Here is a 25,977-nt window from a genome sequence, read left to right as displayed (position 1 = left end):
AAGGCTGATGAAGAACACATATTTGCAACTATCTGCCATCTCTGAAAACTGTATTCAGTCCATACGAAGAGCTACAAAGCAGACTAATTAGACGTCAATTAGGCTTCAAAATTCAACGATCACATATAATATAGAGGTAATTTTTAATGTGTAATTTAGCACTTCTTTATTCATAAATAAATAAGCAAATCACACAAAAATGACATTCAAAAATGTTCAGATAATTTTCAATATATGATATAGGCCTATGTGATTTTGAATGTCATCTCAGTTATGTCAGGTTAAGAAGAGGCATAGTAATTAATCATATAATAGTATAAAATATCTCTCTTGACTTGCAGATACATTACATTTGTCTACTGATTCTTTAATTCTTTAATAATTTTCGGTCGCAAAGAGTGGGAAAAGGCATCAGAATAATCCTACTCTACAATGATTCCATGGCTTAAAAACTGAGCATTTAATATTCATATTCACAACTGCAATGTTTAACTCCTTCACATGAAAAATCGTTCCAGTTTTCTTGGCTTGGTCGGTCACTTAAAATCTCTACACAATCTTCAGTTCCATTTACATTGTTAGGTTCTCCTGCTGCCCAGTACCTGAACATAACAGTTTTGATTAGAAAAAATCTCTATAAATATTGTAAACATTATTTGTAAATATTGTATACATTAAAAAAGGTTTTCACATATTTGCTTAAAAAAAAAACGAATATAAGTCTCACTCTTTGGTTACTTCAGTGTTGTCCACCCATTTCCACACTCCCTCAGTAACAGAGAGGCCAATCCATACATCCATTTGGAAATTAGACATGAATTTCTGTTTGCAGCCCATAAGTGAAGAATCTGAGTATATCTGAGATACCATCAGGTTCCATCAACTCTGTATGAGCTCTGAAACAAAGGTTTGTCTCTTTTTGCCCTCTCACTCACCTGTTCCTGTGCAGTATTTATGATCACAAGATAAGCTCCCTTCTCAGCACAGCTGTGTCTGCTCTCATTCCACGTCATCATCATAGAAGACACAAAATAAAATGAAAATATCTTTGTTAAATGATGGTGTTACAAAGCAGTATGATAAATGCAAATATGTAATGCTGAAGGGAGACACACTGCAATATTTAAATGTAATTTAATTTGAATAAAGTTAAATGACTAAGTAAACATCTTAAATGAATACAATTAGTAGCAGCTTTTCTTAATTCTGTACTTTTTTCATTTGGATTTGTTCACTAGCCTGCAGCTGATCTCTCTCTATTGTCAGATTGTAGTAACATCGGTTCAGATAGTCCAGATCGTCAACACACCGGTCATAGTCGCTCTTTAACTGGACAGTGTCTGTTCTTTACTTGAATGCTAGCGCTACCAGCAGAACAGCAACGCCAGGCACACAATCACCACTTTGTAGAAGTTTGATAAGTCTAAATGAAAAAGAAAGCCTAGACTACATTTTTTAATACCATATTCATCAAATTTAGCGTATTTTATAGCTTACCTGATTCACGGGGCTCAGTCTGGTTGATTTGAGACTTTGGAGACTTTGTAGTGAATTCTTGATTGTATGTCCAAAGATGTGCTGCTACTGTCAACTGTGTTTGCTCTGTTCATTTCTGTATGTTTCCAACTGAAACTGATCTTTAGTTCAAATCCCACATGTGTGAAAAGCCTGCAGTTTCAAATTTTACTTTGGTAAAGCATCTAATTAGCTGTATATAACATTATACACATTTAAAATAGCAGAAATATGTATTTTAAGCAGAAATGATCAGTGAAAATGGCTGAAAGTGATTTAGAATGATCTGTGTAAACTCTTGGTTGTTCTGTTTTGATTTCACATTAAAACAGCTCACTACATTAAACATGTTTGCAATACTATTAGACCAATATGCACAAATCAGATATACTTACTGTGTGATCCCCAGGCTGGTGTTGCAATGCTATATGCTGGACACACAACTTTTCTTTATAAGACACCTAATTCTGCTATATATTCTCTTTATTTCCTCCTTGCGGGAATAAATTAGTAACTGTGGTCACTGGATTTGTTTTCTTTCACACTGAACTAGAACAACATTATAAAATATTTTATTGACTGTATCCATTAATATACACAGAAACCAAATTAGAAACTGTTGCTGGGTAATATAAATGAAAACCCCTTTAAACATACACATTTTAGTAGTGCTTATTTTAGTTACAAGTGTCACAAAAGTGGCTACTTATTAATTTTGGTAGACCAGCAAAAAATAATCAATGAAAATATCACAATAATTACCTCATTGCCAATAAAGTGGATGCATTTGATGGACATTGTTTTTGTTGTTATTAGGAAATCACAATAGTCCTTTTAAAAAAGTAGTTTTTTTAAAAAACATTGTTTTCAGTAATGATCAGAAATAAGTCCATTATTTGTCTGAAAGGTACTTTTGTGCCAATTATTGTTATATTGACTACATTATTTTCTCCCTAAAAAATATTGATTCATTAAAGAGAAAATTTGTTTTTGTTCTTGATTTGCATTTGGAAACTGATCAGTATACATTTTGATAGTCTCTAACAGATGGCAGATATTCATCGCAGACATTTGCATTCTCAAATACTGTTCACTTGTCACATTGCAATAGGTGGTAATAAATGAGTCTATAATCCTATGGATGCCAAACCAGCTCCACTACATTGATATTCAATGGAAAAACCAAGCTGGGTTTGATACTCCCATGAAGAAACACCCAGAGGGTCCAGTAAAGGACTTGCATTCCCACAACAGAGAACAGTGCTAAAGTAACAAAAATGTCAAGGCTTCCAAAGTGTCCCTTGCAAATACAGCCTCATATTACAGAGTTGTCAAATACAGAGAGTAAATCGTTGATTTGAAAGCATGAATTGCACATAGTTAAAGCAGGGGGGAAAAAATTGGCTAAAGCCTTCAGAAAGCTATAATAACAAGACTGAAAGACTAAACTGAGAAATCATTGAAAAAATGTTTGTACCTGAAATGATGTCACTGCATGCAAAATATACAGAAACAAATAGTGTTTCTGGCAGTGAAAAAGTACCAAAAGTGACTCATTCACCATGTTTCAACTTATAAGGAACAAATGTACCTGCCCGCTCCCATTTTGTTTGCATATTGTCACTTTTATTTATTTATTTTTTACTTACGTCATTGCTTATACTATTGGAAAACAATTATTACTCTTGGTGATCATAGTCTATACACCTGTTAGGCATTTGATCCAATATAGATAAATCCAGTAATAGTCAATGCAGTATGGTTAGATTACATGAACAGTCTTATGCAGGGAAACTCACAAATAGTTAACAGGTGAACAACAGATCCAGGAGTGAAAGGGCAGGTAATAATAAAAGGGAAATTAATCTTTCAGGTAAATTATAGTATGAGTCTTGGTTATTTAATATGCAGTTACCACTCTTGTTAAAAAATATCAGTTAACAGTAACCTGAATTTCACAATCTTAAATAAATAAATAAACAAACTAAAAAAAATTTCAAGAAGGATTTTCTATAAAGTGCATGAATATAGAAATATGAAAATCAGACTACAAAAACACCTCATCCACCATGTTACATCTGTTCATCTGGATCTGCTTACTCATATTGTGTTTAGATAGCACTGTACCTGTTGTTTTAGTTCATTTCACTTTTGTGTCAAGCATATTTATGAGCTGTTTCAAACAAATGTTTTACTAATGCTCATATTTTAATAGAACATGGTGTGCTGAATAAAAATGCTTGTTGATAGTTTTTTTAGTGTGTAATTTTATTTCTACATGAAACCTTTTTTTTTCACACCAAAGGTTTAAATTATAATTACATTTAAATCAAATGTATGAAGAAAAAAGAAAATAATGAAACCACCCATACACAAGAATTTACAGACTTCTAAAAAGGCAGCGAGGCAGACAGGGAAGCAGGAACTGAACAAGGAAGTGAGACAGAAACATGGAGAAGAAGCAAGAGTCCTTAACACAAGACAGGGAACACAAAACTGGAATCATCACAAATATTCTGTCCTAGCTAATGTCACTTCTCTTATAAGAAATCTAAAACCTATCATCTCTGAAGCATCAATTTCTTTCAAATTGTCCTTTTTTCCCTTTTATTTGTTGTTTGAAAAGCACATTATGTGCTTCAGGTGGCCTTCACAATACATCCTGACTAATGGTGAAAATAATACAGCGGTCAAAGTGAAGCACAGAGTTAGTGGAACAACTCCACAGAAATACACATACCTACTGATTTTAGCTATATCCATAAAGTAAATTGAAACCAGAGGGATGTAACAATTCAGAATAGATGCTAAAATATAAGATATGATTCTGAAGGCCTTCCTTTTCTGCTTGTTCTCAACAGCTCTGCCTCTGTCAGTATTATTGTGTCTGTCTTTCTCTGGCATCTCTACATTCTTGTGATCTCCCGGTCCTGAACGCTTCAGGGCGTGAAGGACAGAGGCACAGCAAAAGGAAGTTATCATCACTGCAATACAAAAACACAAAAAGAATATGGGATCTTTAAAATAATTTAGCCTACCAAAAATGATCCTCAAGCCGTTGCCCATTGAAATTAGCCAAGCTGCTGCTACCAATGCAATCCTGTACTCCTGTACTGGATGGCCTTATATCTCAGGAATATTACTGGATGAATCACCGCCAAATATTGTTCAATACACATGCAGATCTGGAGAAGAGGTCTAAAAGTCCAACTAAAACCAATGAGAACATTAGCTAAACGGTCACCCCACACAGAAGGAAATCGGATCATAATAAAGTTCATAATGCATTGAATGCAAAAGAACAGCTCCAGTATAGTGAGGTTCAGTGGAAACACCAAGCTGGATTTAAGGTTCCCATGGAGAAACACCCAGAGGGACCAGCAATGTATCGGTGTGCCCACAGTGAAGCACAGTATTGAAGTCAATAAAGTGGCAATAGGGCCAACATGTCCCTCACACATGCAGAACCAATCCACTGATTCTTCAAAAATGAAAGTTGTTCTGTTGATGGATGAATTGCACATTCTGGGGAAAACAGAAATGGGTCAGTGTGTTGGCCAATTAACATTTTCATTACAGCATATTCTAACGTCATGTAAAGTCTTGTGTTTTATACAACTAAAACCATACCTGGATTGATGTTACAGCATAAATATACTGAAGAACTGTTTTTAATTCCCAATGGCAACAAGCCACCAAAAATGCCTCTGTTCAAACTGTGTGAAAAATCAAGCTACAAATGCGCGTCATCTGCCATGTTTCATCTGTCAGTGGGCAATTCTAAATGTATGTGTGTCTACTCCCATTTCGGTTTGTATATGTACCTCTGTTTTTAAGCTCATGCAATTAATCAATATATTGGGGGGGGGGGGCTAATATTTGAATGGAATATCATGTTCTGTCATACATTTTCGACAGTAAGTTCACATACACACACATAAATACACATATTTATTTATTTTATAGCTTGTTTTATAGCATTATAATACAGTTTGTAATGTGGAGAAAACAAAGAAATGTATAGGGATGAATGGGATGACAAAAAGTCCAACATGAGTGACAAGCAATCATACTTGCACAGTTACTTCACAACACACACTCTCAGAGTTTTAAAACACACACACACACTCACACACACACACACACACACACACACACACACACACACACACACACACACACACACACACACACACACACACACACACATGTTTCTTTTTGTGAAAAGTGGAGACATCCCATAGGCATAATGGTTTTTAAACTGTACAAACTGTATATTCTATGGCCATTCACCAACCCTACACCTAACCCTAACCCTCACAGGAAACTTTGTGGATTTTTACTTTCTCAAAAAAACTCATTCGGTATGATTTATAAGCATTTTGAAAAATGGGGACATGGGTTATGTCCTCATAAGTCACTGTAATTAAGCCATAAGCCATGTCATTATACAGAGTTGTGTCCTGATATGTCACAAAAACAAGAGCACACACACACACACACACACACATTAAAAGCATGAAGAATGTAGCCAGTGGAGAATGTTCTCTTTTTACATGGTCTGACCTGTTAGTACCTGATGGTATCTCCAAGAAAAGTGTCTACTCATGTTATATTTGCATAGAATTGTCCCTGTTGTTTTAGCTCATATCATCAGTATATTCTTAATCATAATATTGTTTTTCAACAGCTTATTTGTGGGATGGACCAAACAAATTGTGGAGCAAAATTTGAATACAAAACCAGTATTCGTGTTTGTAAAAGCACCTGTATTCTGATGTTGATGGTTATTATAGACAGACTATTTTTTTTTTTTTGTTTTTTTTTTTTCACACATCATAAATGATCTCTTCATGGCTAGACCATTTTACAAGAACCACTGTTTTGATAAAAGGCAAATACATTTTCAAATATTGACTTTTTGGTAATATCTAAATGGTTCTTTACTCATGGATTACTCATGGGCTCATGGGTTTATTTTAAAACTGCTTGTGTTTTACTTAATTTCACTGGATTCCGCTTAAAAAAATTTTTTTAATTACAACTGAATCTTTTCATGTTTTATGTGCCAAAAACGTAATTTGAATTAATTGCATAATGAAAACTACGATATTTTCAAAGTACAGAAAACAAAGGTAAATTGTGACCTTGAAAAAAATATCGCTGGGGTATATTTGTAGCAATAACCACAAATACATATGGGTCACAATTATGGATTTTTTTTAATGCCAAAAATCATTAGGTCATAAGTAAAGATCATGTTCCATGAATATATTTTATATATTTTCTACTGTACATCAAAACTTAATTTTTGATTAGTAAAATGCATTGCTAAGAACTTCATTTGGACAACTTCATTAACAGTATTTTTATTGATTTATTTTATTTATTTTTTTGCACCCTCAGATTCCATATATTCGTTTGAATATAATAAAAGATACAACTATTTATTTGTATCTCAGCAAAATATTGTCCCCCTATCCTAACAAACCACACATCAATGGAAAGCTTGCTTATTTAGCTTTCAGATGATGTATAAATCTAAATTTGGAATAATGGATCCTTATCACTGGTTTTGTGGTCCATGGTCACAATTAATTTCTCAAAGCAGCTGATATATCCAAATAATCATAACACACAAACATTATAGTGTTGTATTACAGAGGCAACAGCATGCTATGTAATAAATGTAATCTTAATTTGCATTTGCAGAAGTCACATATAAATTATGAAATAAACATTTAAAATGCAATATCCCTTTAATTTGAAAAACACAGTATTTGTTTCAAGTGGCCTTCACTGTACATTCTGACTAGAGGTGAAATGAACAGAGTAACTGAGGTGACTGACAGAATCAGTGGAACAGCTTCACATATATAAGAAGGTTTACTGATATTAGATATGCGTACAAAATAAGTTACTACTAGAGGTAAATAACAAACCAGGATAGACACTAGAATATGAGAGATGATTCTGAAGGCCTTCCTTTTCTGCTTGTTCTCAACGGCTCTCCCTCTGTCCGTTTTATTGAGTCTGTCTTTCCTTTTCATCTCTACATTATTTCGATCTCCTGGTCCTGGATGCTTTAGAGTTCGAAGAATAGAGGCGCAGCAAAATGAGGTTGTTATCACTGCAATGCAAAAACCTACAAAGAATATATGATCTTGAAAGTAATATATCCCATTGGAAACAAGCCTCATGCTGTTCCCCAAAGCAGTTAGCCAAGCTGCTAATACCAATGCAATCCTGTACTGGATGCCCTTATATCTCAAGAATGTTACTGGATGAATCACTGCCAAATATTGTTCAATACACATGCAGATCTGGATGAGAGGTCTGAAAGTCCAGCAGAGACCAATGAGAAAGTGAAGCATGCTCTGGCCCAATCTAGAGGGATATCTGACAACAATGATGTCTACCAAGCATTGAAAACAATAAAAAACCTCCAACATAGTGAGGTTCAGTGGAAACACTAGGTTTGGTTTGATGTCCCCACGGAGATGGACCCAGAGGAACCAGCAATGGACCGGTGTTCCCACAATGAAGCAAAGTAGTGAAGTGAAAAGGACAAAATAAGTTCCAAAATGTCCTTCACAAACGCAGTACCATTCAAATATAGATGCATTCCAGATTATGAAGGAGGAATTGCACATGGTTGAACAGCGCTGGGGAAATGAAAGATGGATTGTCATAATAATTTTCTAATTTTAAATATAAAATAATAGTCAGAAATGTCTAAAATTTTAAACAGAACCGTTTATTTGTCTTCAAATATACATACAGTAGGCTTATTATGGTTGTTGAATCACAGATGACTATAGTAGCCTACTTCATTTGGTACTAAGACTGGACAAAAATACTTGATTTCAAGATAAAGCCTTGCATAAGGTGAACAATGGTATAGTTTAACTTAATTAAAATTAAATATCATACCTGGCTTGATGGTACAGAAAGAAACACCCAAAAGCTACAAGATATCCCAGAAGCTATGAGCTATTAAACATGTCTCATTCAATATGTTTGGTCCATTCATAGACAACTATGAATGTACGAGTGCCCACTCCCATTTTGTTTGCATATGTTTGTCGCTGTTGTTTAGCTCATGTCATGCCCTGCATGCTTATTAATATAATTTTTGCAACCATATATTGTGGGATATAATGCATACCAATCATGATAAATTAAATAAATGATAACATATACATGGCCCTTGTCACTCATTTTATAGTAATGATACTATATCAGCTGTGAAATAGAAAAAGGATTGTTTTATTTTTTATTTTTTTAATCCAGCCCCAATTGACCCATAAAACCAGCTTTGATTCAGTCTTGGCACTAGTGATAGGAGACATTGAGACTTTTGAAACGTCAAATTAAAGCAACTGCTCTACAAAATGATCCACTGCTTCAAAGCGCACAAAATTCTGCACTCTGAGGACATCAGCTGGTTAAAGCCATGTAAATGCTAAATGCCACAGCAAAAATGTGTTTAATGACATTTGCTACAAAACAGCTGCCGGTGTTTTCAAGTCTGTCTATTATTTGTATTATCTTTAAACTATTTAGTCTTGTATTAATTTGTAGCACTTACTGTATAAGAATACGTTTTGTGCACAAAGAAAACAAAATTAATGACTTTTTTAAACAATTTGTGCAAAAAAAAAAAAAGTATTAGCTTCATAAAATTAAGATTGAACCACTGATGTCTCATGGACTATTTTAATGATGTCCTTACTACCTTTCTGGGACTTGAACGTGTCAGCTCTCTCTTGAACATCATTGTACAACAATTCAAAGCTATCCTGTGATCAGTAATTTATTATAATCCACTTTTTGGTGCTTGAACCCTATAAATAAAGTGCTGATCATTATCTAGTCATTTTAGTGTGTACTTAATATTGTCAAGTATCGTCAAGTGTGTATAGAGCATATGAGAGCATATGACTGCTGCCAAAGCAGAGGGGAAAGCCTTAAGGAAAATGATAGGGGGTGGTGTTGGGAGGGCAAGCATGTATGTGAGTCAGGGGGATGAAAACATACTGAGAAGAAAGAATGTGTTACAGTGTGGGTCTGACTGGACTGAGGAGTGACATAAGAGTTACAGAGGGTGACAAAAGACATTTCGCACTGGGAGTGAATAATCTGAATGTACTTCAAATTGGGTTCACATTTTAGGTTTTGGTGTTAAAGTCTGAAGTAAGAAATAATGAAGAATTCACTACAAAGGAAAAGAACCTCCTGCTCAACTTTAACTAAAGCCAACATGTGAGTATGGATTTTGTTAGAAGAGCCTAAATGAATCTTTTAGCATGGGTCGCGTTGGAAACATAAAAACATATTTTTTTATTTCTTTAATGAATAGCAAGCTATGTTATCATATATAATATACTCCTATACATTTAAATATACAGCATAATTAAGTTTAATTTTTTTCAACATCTCTGTCTTGTTAAAAAGCTTTTAATCAAAGCGTATTTCAATTTTTTTCTTAACAGACAGACATTTATTTTTATTGTTGACCGCTGATTTAAAGACAAGCTAGTTTTTCTGTCATCACTCTACTATGATGTTTCAGGGCCACACTACATTCTCTATATGGAATAAATTAAACTTTATTTCTCCCTTCATTTCTTATTAACGAGACATTGTATCTCACAGCGTGATTTCATATCTCACATTGTGACTACATTAATCTCACAACTGCAACTTTATTTATCATAATTGTGACTTTACATCTCATGATGTAAGTGTTTCTCTTATGAACTGCAAATGTTGTATCTGACTATTTCTCAAAATGTGACTTTATCTCTTATTTAAACGATATCTCACAATGATCATTGTTTATTTTGTCCTTTGAGGTACAAAGTTTTGCTAACAGTGACAGGCAGAAATAAGCATTGGTGTGTTGTAATTGAGCTTGGTTTTTATTACTTTCTATTTTCAGTTGAAAAGCTGTAATTCTTCAGCATCAGAATAGTTTTAAAAAGACAAAACTCAATAGTTGCTAAACACAAGTGTAGAAATTGATGGCTGTGAGCTGTTTTGGTGCCCAGAGAACAGTCTTGTCACCTGCTGCATTCCATTTTTAACATCCATTGTGAACTTTAACAAGACAAATGTGTCAAGGTCTTGAATTTATCCTCAAGTCAAAGTCACATATGCATGTCTCTGTCTCTTGTTGCCCACAGGCTGACTACAGACTGATAGTCTTTACATTTATCTCCAAACAGTTTACCAGGTGCTTTATATTCACTAAATAAATACTAGATTATGTGAGAGTTACTCTTCAATTATTGGGTTCTGTCAATTCAGGTTAAATCTATAGCTTCTATAGTCTAAAGTCTAATCTTTAGTCTTCCACTGTTATCTGTAGAGTGATATTTGTCAAGACATGGTCAAGATATATTACAGGCAAAAACATTTAAGGAAATAATTGCATGATTTTTGAATTGGGTGCATATATACATACATACATACATATATAAACATACATATATATATATGGGGGGGGGGTTGTGACATATCAGGACACAACTCTGTATAATGACATGGGTATGACACAGGTATTACAAGGAGAGGGTGACTTATGAGGTCATAACCCATATTTAACCCATTATTTAAGTAAAAATGCACAAAGTTTGTGAGGGTTAGGGTTAGGTGTAGGATTGGTGAATGGTGATAGAATATACAGTTTCTACTTTATAAAAACCATTACGCCTATGGGATGTCCCCACCTTTCACAAAAACAAACGTGTGTATGTGTGAGTGTCTGTGGAAATTTAAAGTAGGATTCCCCTTTCCAGTCTTGTCCAATACCTCATGGAATACATAGATCAAATGTACAGAGGTTATATTGATTTGGGTAATGTCTTTGAGGACGTCATGTACCTGAGCGACAGGATTCCCCCTACCTCCATATTTAGCTGTAACAGAGACCTGAATTTTTCAGACGAGGCTTGTGTAATTCAGTATGTTTGGCCTTTTCAAGGTCCTGGGTCAGTAACAATCTCTGAGTTAACAAGATACTTCTGGTCTCGTTCCAGAATGTGCTAAAACCCCATATCCTAGTAATACAGAGCAGAGATATTTGGCTAAGTTGTTTTATCATCATGTTTATGTGTGTATGTAATGGGTTGACCTTAACTGACCAGCATGGGCTGTTACAATATTCCCGCCTTCCAGGAATGAAGACAGCGTGATTAATATCTGCACAGGATTTGCGAGTCAGATTAGTTTATTAATTTAGGTCTATCTGCCAAGTGACATTTCACACCATGTCTTCAGCCCATCATACCATTCCTTCAAAAAAATAAATAATAATAACAGTAAAAGAGCTACAATGATCATTACACTTTTATTGCATCCCTCAGTCGTTACATAAGAGTTGATGAATGTGTGAATCTGAACATACTTCTGGGAGTGATCCGGCATCAGATGATCATGCCTATATATAAGATTTCCTAAATAGATCTGTGACCGATGAGTGAGAGAGATAGAGTGAGAAGGCTCAGATGATTTTTTCAGGAAAGCAAGCTGGCGGTTGTTAATTCTCGTCACACTTGGTATTTCAGTTACAGGCCAGCTGGGATCAGAGATCACACTTAGGAACATACCGCTCTGCTATTAAATGAAACGATAGTGTCAAACAGTGCTGTCTAATATGCCGAGAGAGAGTCAAGGGAATCTCGCTGACTGCTTTTTGAGGGTCATCTGTTTAAGAACTTCCCCAATGTCAACAGAAAGCATGATTCATCTAGCTTATCTTTGTTATCTATCTGGCTCAGAAACACGTGGTTCATTTGACACAACAGAGTCTGCTTAGCTTCAACAGCAGTACCAAGGACAAACTGTTCATCTAAAGTAGCCAATGTTTCATCAGGAAGCCAAATGTGACAGCTTGACAAAATGTGTTTTGGCGTAATCTAACTGATTGTCTCATCTTACATAATTAGCTATGCTGTGTCAACAGCTCTAGTGGTAGATGTGCTAAACAACATTAACCTTTAACATTTCGTTTTATTCATTGGAATGAAGCACTGGCCACCAGTCAATCAGCTCAATTTGGTAGCTTTCTGGCATTGGCAATATCCTTGTGGAAAAGAAGTACACATTAGCAATCTTTTAAAAAGAGTTTTTATTACTCAAGTAATATGGCTACTTTGATATAATTTACTTAAGTGAGAATGCAATCTTTACAGACACTTAATTACATGTTATTTGTAATTCAATTAAAATTTATCATTCAGTTTATATTAAATGCAGTCGAACTTAAGTATAAAATCTCGATATGTAATTATTTTTATAATTACGTCATTGTTTAAATTAATAAATATTTTTCTTTAAATGTATTATAAATGAATTATATACTAAAGTTAAAATTAAAATCAAGTACTTTACATGTGGTTATTATGTCAGGCAGCATTAAAAATAAGCACTTTTTAAGCATGAAAAAAGATTAGTTAATTGGTTTAATGGATTTATTTTATTTAACAATTACAAAGTACACTTTTTAAAGTATGTTAAGAAACATAAAGTAGTCACTAAAGTGTACACTTAAGTAGTCTTTTTTATTATTCTTTTATTTTCTGTAAGTACAGTTTTTAAACAGATGCACGTTTCCACAAAAACTTTTTCACAAGGGTAAAAATGAAATCTTTTTGACATCTAACCATGTAATTTCTCCTAGTAAATCACCACATTATGATTGAAAAAAAAACTAATTATTTTTATTATATTTTTAAATGTAATTTTGCCCAATAGCCTTGCTCGGTCACACTTTATTTTAATGTACTCACTATTAGCACACCATTAACTATGTCTTTTGCCTCAATAAACTCCTAATTTTCTGGTTCTTAATAGTTAGTAAATTAGCTGTTAAATTTAAGGGATTAAGGATGTAGAATGTGGTCATGCAGAATTTGTGCTTTATAATAAACAGACAATATGTTAATAATAGGCATAATAATAGGCAAGCAACTAGTAAGAATTGGTCCCTATACAAAAGTGTTACTCCTTGTTACTCCTAGATTTTTGTATAATGGTTTGTCAGACTTTCCTAAAAAATATAATTATTTTTTGGATTACACATTATTCAAAGATCTGTCCAGGAGAGAGCACACGTGCTGGGGACCATGTGGTTGTGGCTTTGAAATGATGGCAGCTGTGTGGAACTTAACACTAGACAAATGTCTTTCACCTCTTGCTCATGTTACAAGGACATGCTGTCACAGTGTTTGAAAAACACCTCGCTGTCGGGTTATTAATTATATGTAATGAAATGAGCGCATGTGTGAATGAAAGACTTCATGAAGTTGTCCTCTCTTGCTCTGTTGAGACTAACTAGCCCTTCATAAAGCTTTAAAGAATTTATGCATATGTTCAACACCAGCGAACTATTTCACAGTTTATATTTTAAGCTTACTTGGGAGTTAAATGTTGAGCCTCAGTCAGGATTTATGGCCTAAGTGAAGGGAAAAGCTTATCAACAGATGCTTTTCTCTATATTGTCATTTGAGTAATGAGCAGACAGTGGAGCTAAATTTTCATTTCCATTTTCAGGAAAATCTTAAGTGACTCTAAATATAGTGAAAATGCATTGTAATAAAAAAATATCATAGTTATTTAACTCTGGAATTATATGTTCCCCTCTCCAAAAAATAAAAATAAAAAAATATTATAATTACCCAAGTGCTGAATGTACTAGTTTGAATGTTGAATGATTCAAAAATACATATGCCTCTTTCTGATTTCTCCCCCCAGACTTCCACATGCTGTTCAAATCAACACCAGGCCAGTGTGTTTGTCTCAGATGAGCAGTGTTTTCAATAGTGTGCCACCACTATTCGGAACAACACAAGCTTTCCTATTGAGTCTAGCACAACTTGAAGCTCAGTTGGTTTTGAACCTGATTCGTAATGTTGCAGCTGTAAATAATAGCAGTCATGGGAACCCCCTTGTTCCTTTAAATCTCTTACAGCCCGCTGGCATTCAGAGAGCCTCATTTTTGAGCATGTACCAGCGCCCAGGGGGTTTTAAAGACATGGATTCCATACCTCACATGGTTGGCCAACCCTCAACATCAGTCACAGACATTAATTCACTCAATTCCTATAAGGAGAGTGGTGCCCTTTTAGCAAAAGAGATCATTCAGGAGAAAACACTAGGTCCCTTCATGAATAGCACAACATTACCATTGCCAGCATCTGAGGAAGCTCTTGTTAGATCCAGTCATGAACATCTTGGCAAACATTTCACCTTCAAACCAGATGTGGACTGTTCTCAATATCAGACAAGGATAGCCAAAGTAATGATGCCTCCTGATAGACCACGAACCGAAGAAGCAGAGCCAAAGCAACAAACAATGCTGCATTTTCCAACAGACAACCTGAACAAAGCTTTGTCCAGCCTTGGCCTTTCTCTTGAGGATCTAGAATTACTCAGTCATTGCCCACACAACCAGTTGACAGCAGAGAATCTCCCCTTCATTATACAAGACATTCAACAGCGCAAAGGAACAAAGGACGTTGAATATGACCATGCAACATGGAACTCATCTGATCAAGTGAAATCATCCAGAGAGTCATCATACGATCATGGGGAACAGAGGAATCAAAGGATTATTAATGGGGCATGGCAAGAACCCCATTCCCATAGATCCCTCAGCCCTGAAAGATGCCGCCCATCTGAACTCCTTCATGCGCACTTCTCAAACCAGTCTAAAACATTGAAAAGAATAAGATATTCATCAGGTGAGTTGTTATTACATCTACAAATAATGCATCAGCAGCAATGCAGCTTATTTAAAATGTTGTAATGTTGTATCTATCATATAAACATGGTTTTTATTTTCCAGGAAGAGGCCCAAATTTCTTCCTAAAGAGGCTGCAACATGGGCCTGCTGAGGTCACCAGGTGGAGGCCTGGTTCAGTCTATTTCCCTCCTCGCTCAAAATGCAGCATAAGGCAAGAGTTTTTCTCTTTAGACTGTAATAAAGCAATACACTATACTATACAAAGACCCTTGTCTTCTTCACGCAGATCTTCGACTTACAATGGCATGAAAAAAGGTAATCACCAGTCTTCGTTTCCAGTCAAATCTGCAAAATCAGAAGTAACCTCTGAATCCATGAACATTCAGATGCCAGTAACTAAGATGACTGCAAAAACATCAGCACAAACGGTAATTTCTGGAAGGATGTTAGATACTAATGGTTTTCGATGAGATTATGGTGATAACCGAACTTCATGCATTCAAAGCAAGACTCTTCTAGAGGGTGTTTTATAAAGGTTTTTATTTTCTAGTGTGAACTGTGATCACTACCAGCATACTGACTGAAAAAATACCACCATTAAACCATTAAAGTATCAGCTTAGTCTCAGCATTGCAGCCTTAAAATAAAAAGATAGGCATCTCGAACAGTTAGCATCAACAGTTCAATGATAACAAATGAACAAATGTGAAACAGTGACCCCTGGTGGCCTGAAAATCGTTATGTTTCAGAGGGGAAACACTACAGACAGTGCTCTAATAAAGCGAACTCCACTCTTTTAACAAAGCAGAACACTTTTTTCTCATTGCTCCCTTGTTTCCCAACAGAAGGGTGTGATTCGTGTGTCTGGAATCCCTCTTGATTACTCGGAGAGGGAACTCATCAAAATGGCATCTCCCTTTGGTCACCCTGTTGAGGTATTAATGGCAACTGAGGTTGACACAACAACCTGTCTTCAATGGAAAAAGGTATAAGGTCTTGTGACCAGCTGTTTATTTTAACAAACGAATCTTATATTTTCTAATCTTATTTCCAGTATAAGTATAGCACTTTTATATCAGTGTGTGTGTGTGTGTGTGTGTGTGTGTGTGTGTGTGTGTGTGTGTGTGTGTGTGTGTGTGTGTTTTCAGGCGCTACTGACGTTTCCAACTGAATTCTCAGCCCAGGAGATGGTGAAGGTGTACTCTGCTATCCCAGTTCACATGAGGCAGCAACTTTTAGAGCTGGTGTCTCGAACTGTTGACTTTAGTTCACCTGTGAGTTAACACGCTAATGGACTGAAACAGTTTTATAATGCATAATGATAATTTCCTGCATAAATACTTCATAATTTTGTTCATTTACTCTGAGGGTTTAATGCAGCTACTTATACTTTAGGTGTCAGTGTTTCATGCTTTTGTGGGACCATCAATGTCAAATGCAAGTATCACTTTTCAATCTTAAAATATATATATATATATATATATATATATATATATATATATATTGATACGAACATTTTCATAAGATTTGTAAAACTTCCATCCTTTCTTTATACCTCCTAACAAGAAACCCCACTGTCTTTTAGGGGCTGCTGACACCTTTGGACCATTTGCTGGTTGTATGTAATGTTCCCAGTCAGCCCTGTGCTGTTACAGGAGTGTTACGGCTACTCAAGCCTTTTGGACAAGTTTTCAAAACTCTGGTACTTCACAGAAACAAGGTAAGCTATGCTGCTGCAGAACAGTAAAAACATTCTGCGAACAGCATGCATATATAAAATAAGAAAAACTCAAATGCATTTGGTTGTTTTGAAAGGTATAGTGAACACATTAGAGTCTGACTTTATTTCAGTGGTCTGTGTTTTCTCAGGTTTTACCAATTTGACTATTTGAGTCTAAAATATCAATGGATTGACGATACACTTTTTGTTTGTTTTTATTCTTAACTAGGTGGATGTAAATCAGTGCCTTGGGAATAGCAGCATCCAGATGGTTTTAGAGATGGAATCCACTTCTGTTGCTTTATCTGTATATGAGTGGTCTCAAAAAGTTCCTTGTCTTTATCACAACCATCATCTCTCTTTCCTCAGAGGATGTAATATACAGAAAAATATATCTTCAGACTAATATACTCACGGTTTTATTCCCTGAAATGTTGTGTATTTTATTATTATTATCTTTGCTATGAAATACAATGAAACAAGGTCATAAGAAGTAGAACTGCTTGTCTTTCTCCTTTTATAAAGTTGTACATTTATAAAGCTGTAGAAGTAGCATTAAAAATAATCATCATAATCAAAGTACAGTCACTACAATACCCAAAGTCTTGGAAATCCTGGAAATTTCAGGGAATTTTAAAAGTCATGAAAAATGTTAAAACGTCATGATATATTTAATTTATATTTATATTTATATTTAATCCAGTAACCACAATCAACTGGAAAGGTCATGGAAAAGACACCTGGAATGTATTAGTCAGAATTATTAAGAAATAGTAATTGTTGGATACAGTTAAAAAGTCAAGTTCACATATGGTGACAAACCCAATCACACATTTAAAGGGTTAATTCACCCACAAAAATAAATTTCCCCATACAGTGAAAGCATAGTAACCAGGGGCCATCAAGCTTCAAAAAGGATAAAATAGCACTATATGGAGGTTTGATGTTATTGATATGTACATATGCAAGTATGGGAATGAAGGGGGGGGGGATGCAGGGGGATGGCATTTAAAGAAAAAAAGCATCCCCCCCAAACATCCCCTGTAGAATAATATGTGTATTGTGTCAAACTTACCATGCAAATGAAATGTTTCAATTCTCTAAATTACTTATGATAATTTACAAACTAAATAGCGGCTATTAGCCAATCAGACCTCGGTAGGCCTACTGTAACAAGCTGGTCACAAGTTTCTGTTATTTTTCGCGTAAAATGGTTCAAGTACAACTTTTGGAGTTCTTTAGGAAGAAGACAACAGAAAAGGTATGATTTTTCCCTGATTGTAATTTAAAGAAATTCCCTGACATTGTGTCTTTGTGCGTGACAGATTGAGAGACTATATTAGAGCTGACATACGAGTCACCGACTTTGCAAAAAAGTTAAAATAAAAAATCCTCCATTCAGCAACCAGAAGGGAAAAAAGCTTATAATTAATGGTTCATTTAATAAGGCTATATTTTTTCTTTAAATAAAAACTTTTTTTGGAACAAATATTGAAATCAATATGTAGAATTAGCTAGGACACACACATACACACACACACACAGAGAGAGAGAGAGAGAGAGAGAGAGAGAGAGAGAGAGAGAACTGACCACACCATTCCCCCTGAAATATTTTTCCAATTCGACCACTGACTCTAGGAAATTAAAGGGTCAATTCATCTTTGAATTCACTCTTAACTCGTGCCACTGTCTCTTTAAACCTGCCCATGTTGCAGTCACTCTCTTCTGTAATACCGATGATGTCCTTCAGGGGGAGCCAGAGACATGTTTGTTTGAAAGGCCCACATGAGCACTCTGACGTAGCGTTGAAATCTAGCCAGGTAACGGTGTCGCTGTAAACAGGAAAATTACCTTTTAGTCGACTTATTTGGCGATAGGTTAGAGGGACAGACGTGTTACAATGCCGGGTAAGTCCTCTCAACAGATCCGGTCTTTGAAAGAAGCCATGTTTAATCTTTTTGACTCTGTAAGTGCAGTGTGGTGCTCTCAGTCTTTGTTTCGTGAAATTGTAACGTTAACCATCGCTGAATGCGTACAGTAGCAACATATAAGTAAACGCACATATTTCGCGGGCAGTATAAAGCAAATTGAACCGTTAAAGGCTCACTTGTCAGAGTTGGTGTACGTCGCAGTGTACACAGAGGCCTAGTGTATGTGATGCAGTCGTGTGGCTAACTCACGCATCCACCATGCTCCTTCATTTACTTAGAGAAACCCTTTCAAACTTAACCGCTTAACGTTACAACAACTAGCGTCAGTTTTTACATCGATGGCATTTAAATAACATTTAAAACGTTACTCTGCAGGGCCAGTGCACATTTCTTCACGTGGAAATACTGCTGTTGTTGTTATGGTTCGAGCTAACACGCATAGCTTCACAATACACGCTCACAAACGTGAAGTTGGAGCAAGTGTTTTATTCGACGGCAGGAGACACCTTCCAGCAAAAACGAGTCCGTTTTAATTGGAAGCGTTAAAAAAATGGTTTATACTATATAGAGTTTTCTCTCGAGTCATAGCCAAGCCTCATGTTACAATGAATCAAATCCATGTGGAGAAAGATGGTGTCGACTGACCTCCTCTTTGTCTCATTTATACAACACACTAATAGTTAATAGCAGATGGTTTAAAGAACATTATATAACTGTGTGTGTTGTTAACTGTGTAGTGACGCAGGTATTAGAAGAGCTTAATAAACATTGTAAGCAGTATTTTGTAATATCGAGCGTCTTATTTGCTAGCAAGGTTTGTGTTTGTACACGACACAATCTTAAACCGAGAGGGACTAATCATTCTTACTGTGATAGCAATGATTTCAAATGAAATTTGGCTAAATTCTATAGTATTAAACTTGAGTAATTCATTTAACACGTGCAAATTAATGAGTGAAGTTTTACTTTTGCATATTATCTAAACTAATTGTATTCAGTGTTCCAAAAGTCGTATTTATGTTCGTTTTGTGTGTGTGTTTTTGTTTGTGATTGTACCATTTACTGAGAATGTGATTAGTTTAAGTATTATATGTAATTTTCCACCCCCCAGAACCTGCTGATATTAACAGTCCAGAGGTAGCAAAGACACCAGGAGGAGGCAGCGGATCGGGGAAGGATGAGAATGTTGTGAATGGACACAAGGAGGGGGATGCCAACCCCTTCGCAGAGTACATGTGGATGGAGAACGAGGAGGAGTACAATAGACAGGTCAGTGTGAACCTGCTGATCGTGTTTATGCCTGCTGAATGTCTACTTCTAAATCGGATTCACAAGATCGGTTAAAGTTATTAAAGGAAATTAACACAAAAATTGCTATTACTCACCCTCGTGTCATTGCAAACCTTTCTTCCATAAAACCATATTTATTTGAATGTATGGTTGTCACAAACATTCACATGCAGTCAATGCGGCAGTATTTTTACAGAGAGATGTTCTTATCTCTTTTCCAATGCATTGTGAATAAATCTGGTCAATAGGGGTGGCACGGTTCAACTTCTTCACGGTTCGGTTTGTTTCACGGCTTTAGAGTCATGGTTTTCGGTACAGTTCGGTATGTGCTATGTTTATGGAAAAACTATACTTTCTAATTAAAAAAAGAAGAATATTCTATCCATCTACAAGCAGCATCGTTCAGTCGGCTATGTCTGCTGTAGGATACTGAACAAGACGGCATTTTGACATAATTTTTGTCTGAATTTGTCCATTTAAACACAATACTTCAGAGAGATCTTGTATTTGCGCGCGTTCTGAGGCACGGGTTTGCATGCTTCGGGTGAGCGCATGCACAAATCTTCTCACTGCGCGCGAGCTTGCGTCCTCTGCTTCTTAAATGTTTAAACTGACAGAGCTTAAATGAGTTTAGTTTAAATACATATTAACATGTGCTGTTCAAGTCTCATATGTCTACGTGCGCTTTCAGCTCGTGGATGATGGCAGAATAAATGACTGCTCATATTCCAGCATAAGTCATTCACATTGATCAAGAGTGAATGGTTTGTCCAGGTTTTTTTTTTTTCCTCATCGCTGTTGTTGTAATGTCTGGGAATGCAGAATCCATCAACGGATTTTAACATATATTAACTGCTTTATAGCAAACCATATTACAGATGCTTTGGATTTAAGTTGAACCGCGAACCAGCGTGTACCATGTGTGGTGAACCGAATGGTACAGGTTTTTTCTCAGCGAACCGTGCCACCCCTACTGGTCAAACAATAAGATTTATACTTTAGGTGAAAATAATAACCTGATTGGCTGTTAATAACAACAGCAATTTTTTGAATTTGTAAAAGGGCATTTCGGCTGGATGTTGGAGCCTCTGTTTCCATGGAAGTGAAGTGGATGGTGGTTTTATGGCAAAATTAATTCACTCTTAATCTTCCCTTGTGCTGTAGTTCTCAAATCTCGTTTTGATTTGGCAATGTTGTGGTTTGTAATGTTACTTAAAGTGACCCTGTTACGCCATTTTCAATATCAACTTTCATGCAGTGTGTAATGTAGCTGTGCGTGAATCTAAACAATCAGCAAAGCCGAAAGTGGACAATAAATAGTTATTGTCTCCCAAAGAAGAATTGAGACTGCAGTCTAAACGAGTCGTTAGTAATTTGAATCCCATTTCCCTGATCATTACATGTCACACGGTAACTAGGGCTGGAAGATATATCTAACGATATGATCCTGCACATCTAGTCAGTAAATCTGCTTCCGTGATTACTGCTAAAACGATGTCACCTTCTTTCAAATGGAACGGCATTTAATAGACAGAGCAGTAGATCACTGACAAGCTACGCAATATCGCGTTCATTATCGCCTTCGACAAGCATTCGATAATGAACGCGATATTGTGTAACTTGTCAGTGATCTACCGCTCTGTCTATTAAATGCCGTTCCATTTGAAAGCAGGTGATGGCGATTTAATGGTAATCATGGAACCAGATTTACTGACTAGATAGGTAACACATTTGCATAATTCCCACCTATGCTCTACGTTGGCCGGCAGTAACAATTTGACCCCGCCCACAAACACTTCATTCTACTGATTGCTTATCTAATCTCCGGGAATTAGCGTTAAAAAAAATGTGGGATGCATTAAACGCTTGCTCTTGAAATCTGGCTCAGTACTCAGTTTATTTGAACCAAATGGCTCCACTGAATCACAAGTATGATAAATAATGGATGTTTATATTTTCTGTCAAGCGTTCAGCATAGTGAACTATGGCAATGGGCGTATTGTTTCCGACTCGCGCTGTACACAGTAGACCAATCACAACAGACTGGGACATCTGACCAATCAGAGCAGAGCAGGCTCACCGGAAAGGAGGGGTTTAGAGAAACTGAATCTTTGAACTGCTTCAAAAAAAAATTGTTTGAGAATCACTGGAAAATGAGGTGATATTAAATGCATATTTTGAGAAAACAAAAGTATTTTTTGACCTTGCATGTATGTAATCCTATTGGAGACTCCCAAAACAATATTAGGAACCTTAAAAATGGCATAATGGGCGCACTTTAAGAATCAATAGAATGTTTTGGTCAATATCATCAAACCTGGCTTAATGTGATAAAAGGCAGCTTTTTTATACATGCATGAGTGAGATTTGTGAACTAGTGGAAGGGATGGTTTTTAAGTGAATAAAGCTATTGCAATCTAGTGCACAAGTTATATGAAATACTTCATGCTGCCTTTTGTTCATTTATTTTTATTTTAGTGATTTTTAAAAAAAAAAAAAGTATAATACTGATTATTTGTATATGTCTGAGAAATCATAGTTTTTTTTATTTGTTGGGGTTTTGATGTAATGCAAATCGCTATTTATTGCTGTATATTAACACAAATTGTTTGTCTGAGATGAGAGACTTAAGAGCAAGCAGCTTTGAGCGAGACAGTCCATCACTGCGCACCGTCTGTCTGCCACGTTTCATCAAATCTTATCAAGTTATATAGTTTGAATTTTCACATTTGTGGTTTAATTTTTTTTTTTTTTTCACCATTTGCAGTGTGTTTGTTCTCTCCATCAAGTGGCACCTTATAAAAATACATACACATACGCATACACATTTTATATTTATACTCTTAAAACATACCATCATAATCAGCTGAATTACAACACATCTAATATACATCCATACAGGAGCCAATGACTGTTAGATTTTGATGGGTCGGACATCTTCCTGCAGGTGGAGGAGGAACTCTTGGAGCAGGAGTTTCTTGAACGCTGTTTCCAGGAGATGTTGGAAGAAGAGGATCAGGATTGGTTCATTCCTGCCAGAGACCTTCCCGCTGGAGTAGGGCAGATCCAACAGCAGTTTAGCGGGCTTTCAGTCAGCGACGGAAACGCAGAAGACATCGCAGTAAGTATTACAGTGCAATGATTTGATGCTTGGTTTACAGGTATTTAAGCTAAACCAATTTCACATTGTTCTTGAAAGGAAACCACTTTGTAGACTTAAGATCAACTTTGGTGACATTTTAATTTTCTAATATGTACTTCATCTTTATTTTTTTATTTTTTTTTCACAGCGCAAGAGCAGCTTGAACCCAGAGGCAAAGGAGTTTGTTCCAGGTGTGAAATACTAGAGACCCTCCAGTTAGGGGCACCTTTATAGAGACTTTGTGACCGGTGGTGGCCAGGGGTCACCCTCACACATACTTCAATCATCCTGGGGTTGTGTGGGGCTTGATGGGGTGGGGCCTGGGGGGAGGGGGGGTACTGGATGCTCTTCTATAAGCTTTTTATTTCCGTCTGTCTCCATGTATAATGTGGGCGGGTTACTCAGTGTAATGTTCCTATTGGACCGCTGCAGATTGTGACTAGTTCTCCTGAAAGATCTTTGTATTAATCTCAGAGGAACAGTTATGTGATTTCCACTATTGTGATAGTGAATAGCAGTTTGCCTCCCGTGTTATTGCCATTTTCTTTTTTCCTGTCCTTCTTTTATTTTCTTCAAAAGGAAGCTTGGCGGGGAGGTGCGTGTCATAAGAGTGGGAGGGGAAAGGGCTGGGAAAAAGGAAACCTGACATTACATGGACCGTTGATGGGTGGACCATTCTATGATGGACAGAACTGGTGGCAGCTCACAACTTTTGAGGGATTTTCACAGAAACATTTTTTTCCCGGTTGCTTTTCTCCTTCCTCCTTTGAAGTTCTGTCACAGTGTGCAACATGCATTAACAAAAATGGAAAAAAAATCAAATAAAAGAAGCAGGTTCCCTCTTGGACATTTTGTTCTGTCCCATGATGTCTTTTTGTGTTTGTGCATTCAGAGTACTGTGAGCTAAATCTCGGTCCTGCTCATTCTCAATCAGTCTTTTGGCTGATATCAGGGGAGGTTTGAACAGTGAGATTGTACAGTGCTTCAAACTGGATTGGTCATTGGAGTTTTGGGTAGGCCTGCAGAGTATTAAATGCATCAAATGGTGAGCTAAATAATTGTTTCAATAATGTAAGCTGCTCAGCTGTTACAAAATTGAGTCTTTTCCAAATAATTTAATGTTCGTTTTCTGATATCTGAATGTCACACCATTGTACTTCAATGAATAGCTTCCCAAAAATGAAAATTTGCTTGAATTTACTCATCTTCAGGTTATCCAAAATGTAAATGAGTTTGTTTCTTAATAGGAACTGATTTGGATAAATTTAGCATTACAACACTTGCTCGCCAAGGAATCTTCTGCAGTGAATGGGTGTCGTCCAAACAGCTGATAAAAGCATCACTGAAATCCACAGAACTCCAAGTGAAAACCTGCGTGTTTATAATGCATTGTAGCTTTAAATCACAACATTCGGCCAAAATACAAGCCCAACACAACTTTCTTTTTTTTATATATACAAGTGAAAGCAAAATTATAGATGGAGGACTCAAATTTTAGCCATAAACAACAGTTTGAAGTCACCCTGATGGATTATTTTTTATTACGAACATGCATCTTTTCACTTCACAATACGTTAGTTAATAATCTGGAGTCTTGTGGATTATTGTGTTGTTTATATCAGCTTTATGAACTCATTCTGACGGCACCTATTCACTGCAGAGGATCCATTAGTGACCAAGTAATGTAACACTAAATTTTTCCTAATTTATTCTGATGAAGAAACAAGCTCATCTTGGATAACCTGAGGCTGTTAATTTTCAGCAAATTTAGATTTTAGAGTTGACTATTCCCTTAATAGACAGATACAGTATATTGTAAATTGTCAGCAGTACCTGTTCTTGTTTAATGCATTGACATGAGGGGTTTTCCAAGGATCTGTGGTCTCATGGTTACTCCATTGACTGGGCAGCCTAAACATCAGTCCAAAACCACATGGATAGCACATTTTTTAAGTATGATTAGTTCAATTTATTATGTATTTGCCTAGAGCACTATTTGGATAACCCAGCTGCAGACATATATACCATGTATTGCTTAGTCAGACACTTAAGACAGAAACACATGACATAGTGAAACTGCTCCACCTTTGAGAAAAAGGGATTGTATCATATCAGCTTAAAAGGGCAAATAACTTTTCATTTTAACATTACAGATCTTTTTGCTTCAAAAAAATGTTTAATTCATTTTACTATTATTATTGAATTGTAAAGTGTTCCACCAGTTTCTTTTTGCCCATTTTGTTTTTAATCCTTTATGCTGTTTATATTGTGCTGATGGTTATAAAATTATTTAACATAAAGTAATTGACCATGATTTTTCAGAGATACCCTGTCCCATGTGTAGGTAGTGTTCTGACACTTTCCAGACTCTCTATATATGTATGCAGATCTTTTACCATATTGACTCTGCATATGTATGTATTTATTTATTTATTTTTTCCTTTACAGCTAGCAAGTGTACAGTGTAAGTTTGGCTATAGATCTGTGGAACCGAGGATATGAATAGCAATGCAGATGAAGTGATGATCAAGAGTCTGGACACACCGCTGTGGCTATTTTTTGCTGAACACTTTGACATTCAACAATTATAATAATGTCAGAGTATAATGACAGGTTAGATATACTTAAT

At 35.9% G+C, this 25,977-nt stretch overlaps 2 protein-coding genes across 3 annotated transcripts; both read left to right on the top strand.

Annotated features, from left to right (window-relative positions):
- Positions 1-9,556: 9,556 nt before the first annotated feature.
- On the top strand, positions 9,557-17,417 carry LOC113074852 (uncharacterized). Of its 2 annotated transcripts, XM_026247657.1 has the most exons (9): positions 9,558-9,780; positions 14,275-15,263; positions 15,368-15,476; positions 15,552-15,693; positions 16,111-16,251; positions 16,414-16,539; positions 16,661-16,702; positions 16,851-16,985; positions 17,215-17,417. In XM_026247657.1, the coding sequence occupies exons 1-9, from the start codon at positions 9,722-9,724 to the stop codon at positions 17,389-17,391; spliced, it is 1,920 nt and encodes a 639-aa protein (XP_026103442.1). In that variant the 5' UTR covers positions 9,558-9,721; the 3' UTR covers positions 17,392-17,417. The 2 variants fall into 2 exon arrangements, with proteins under 2 accessions (XP_026103393.1, XP_026103442.1); XM_026247608.1 differs by having other exon boundaries at positions 9,557-9,780; positions 15,368-15,693.
- A 1,317-nt stretch (positions 17,418-18,734) lies between these two features.
- On the top strand, positions 18,735-24,202 carry LOC113075006 (polyadenylate-binding protein-interacting protein 2B-like). Its single transcript, XM_026247748.1, has 4 exons — positions 18,735-18,892; positions 20,028-20,185; positions 23,154-23,327; positions 23,497-24,202. Exons 1-4 carry the CDS (start codon positions 18,886-18,888, stop codon positions 23,551-23,553), a joined length of 396 nt encoding a protein of 131 aa, XP_026103533.1. The 5' UTR covers positions 18,735-18,885; the 3' UTR covers positions 23,554-24,202.
- Positions 24,203-25,977: the final 1,775 nt, after the last annotated feature.

Source organism: Carassius auratus, chromosome 1 (genome assembly GCF_003368295.1).
Source record: "Carassius auratus strain Wakin chromosome 1, ASM336829v1, whole genome shotgun sequence".
Lineage (NCBI taxonomy): Eukaryota > Metazoa > Chordata > Actinopteri > Cypriniformes > Cyprinidae > Carassius > Carassius auratus.
Note: the sequence above shows the minus strand (reverse complement) of the source record. Positions and strands in the feature narration are given on the sequence as shown.

Bases quoted from the DNA above. Each gene is read 5' to 3' on its own strand.
- LOC113075006 (XM_026247748.1), top strand. The intron at 20,186-23,153 runs GTCAGTGTGAAC...ATCTTCCTGCAG, and splicing joins AGGAGGAGTACAATAGACAG to GTGGAGGAGGAACTCTTGGA. The intron at 23,328-23,496 runs GTAAGTATTACA...TTTTTTTCACAG, and splicing joins GAAACGCAGAAGACATCGCA to CGCAAGAGCAGCTTGAACCC.
- LOC113074852 (XM_026247608.1), top strand. From the start codon at position 9,722: ATGAAGAATTCACTACAAAGGAAAAGAACCTCCTGCTCAACTTTAACT. The intron at 15,264-15,367 runs GTGAGTTGTTAT...TTTATTTTCCAG, and splicing joins AAGAATAAGATATTCATCAG to GAAGAGGCCCAAATTTCTTC. The intron at 15,694-16,110 runs GTAATTTCTGGA...GTTTCCCAACAG, and splicing joins CAAAAACATCAGCACAAACG to AAGGGTGTGATTCGTGTGTC.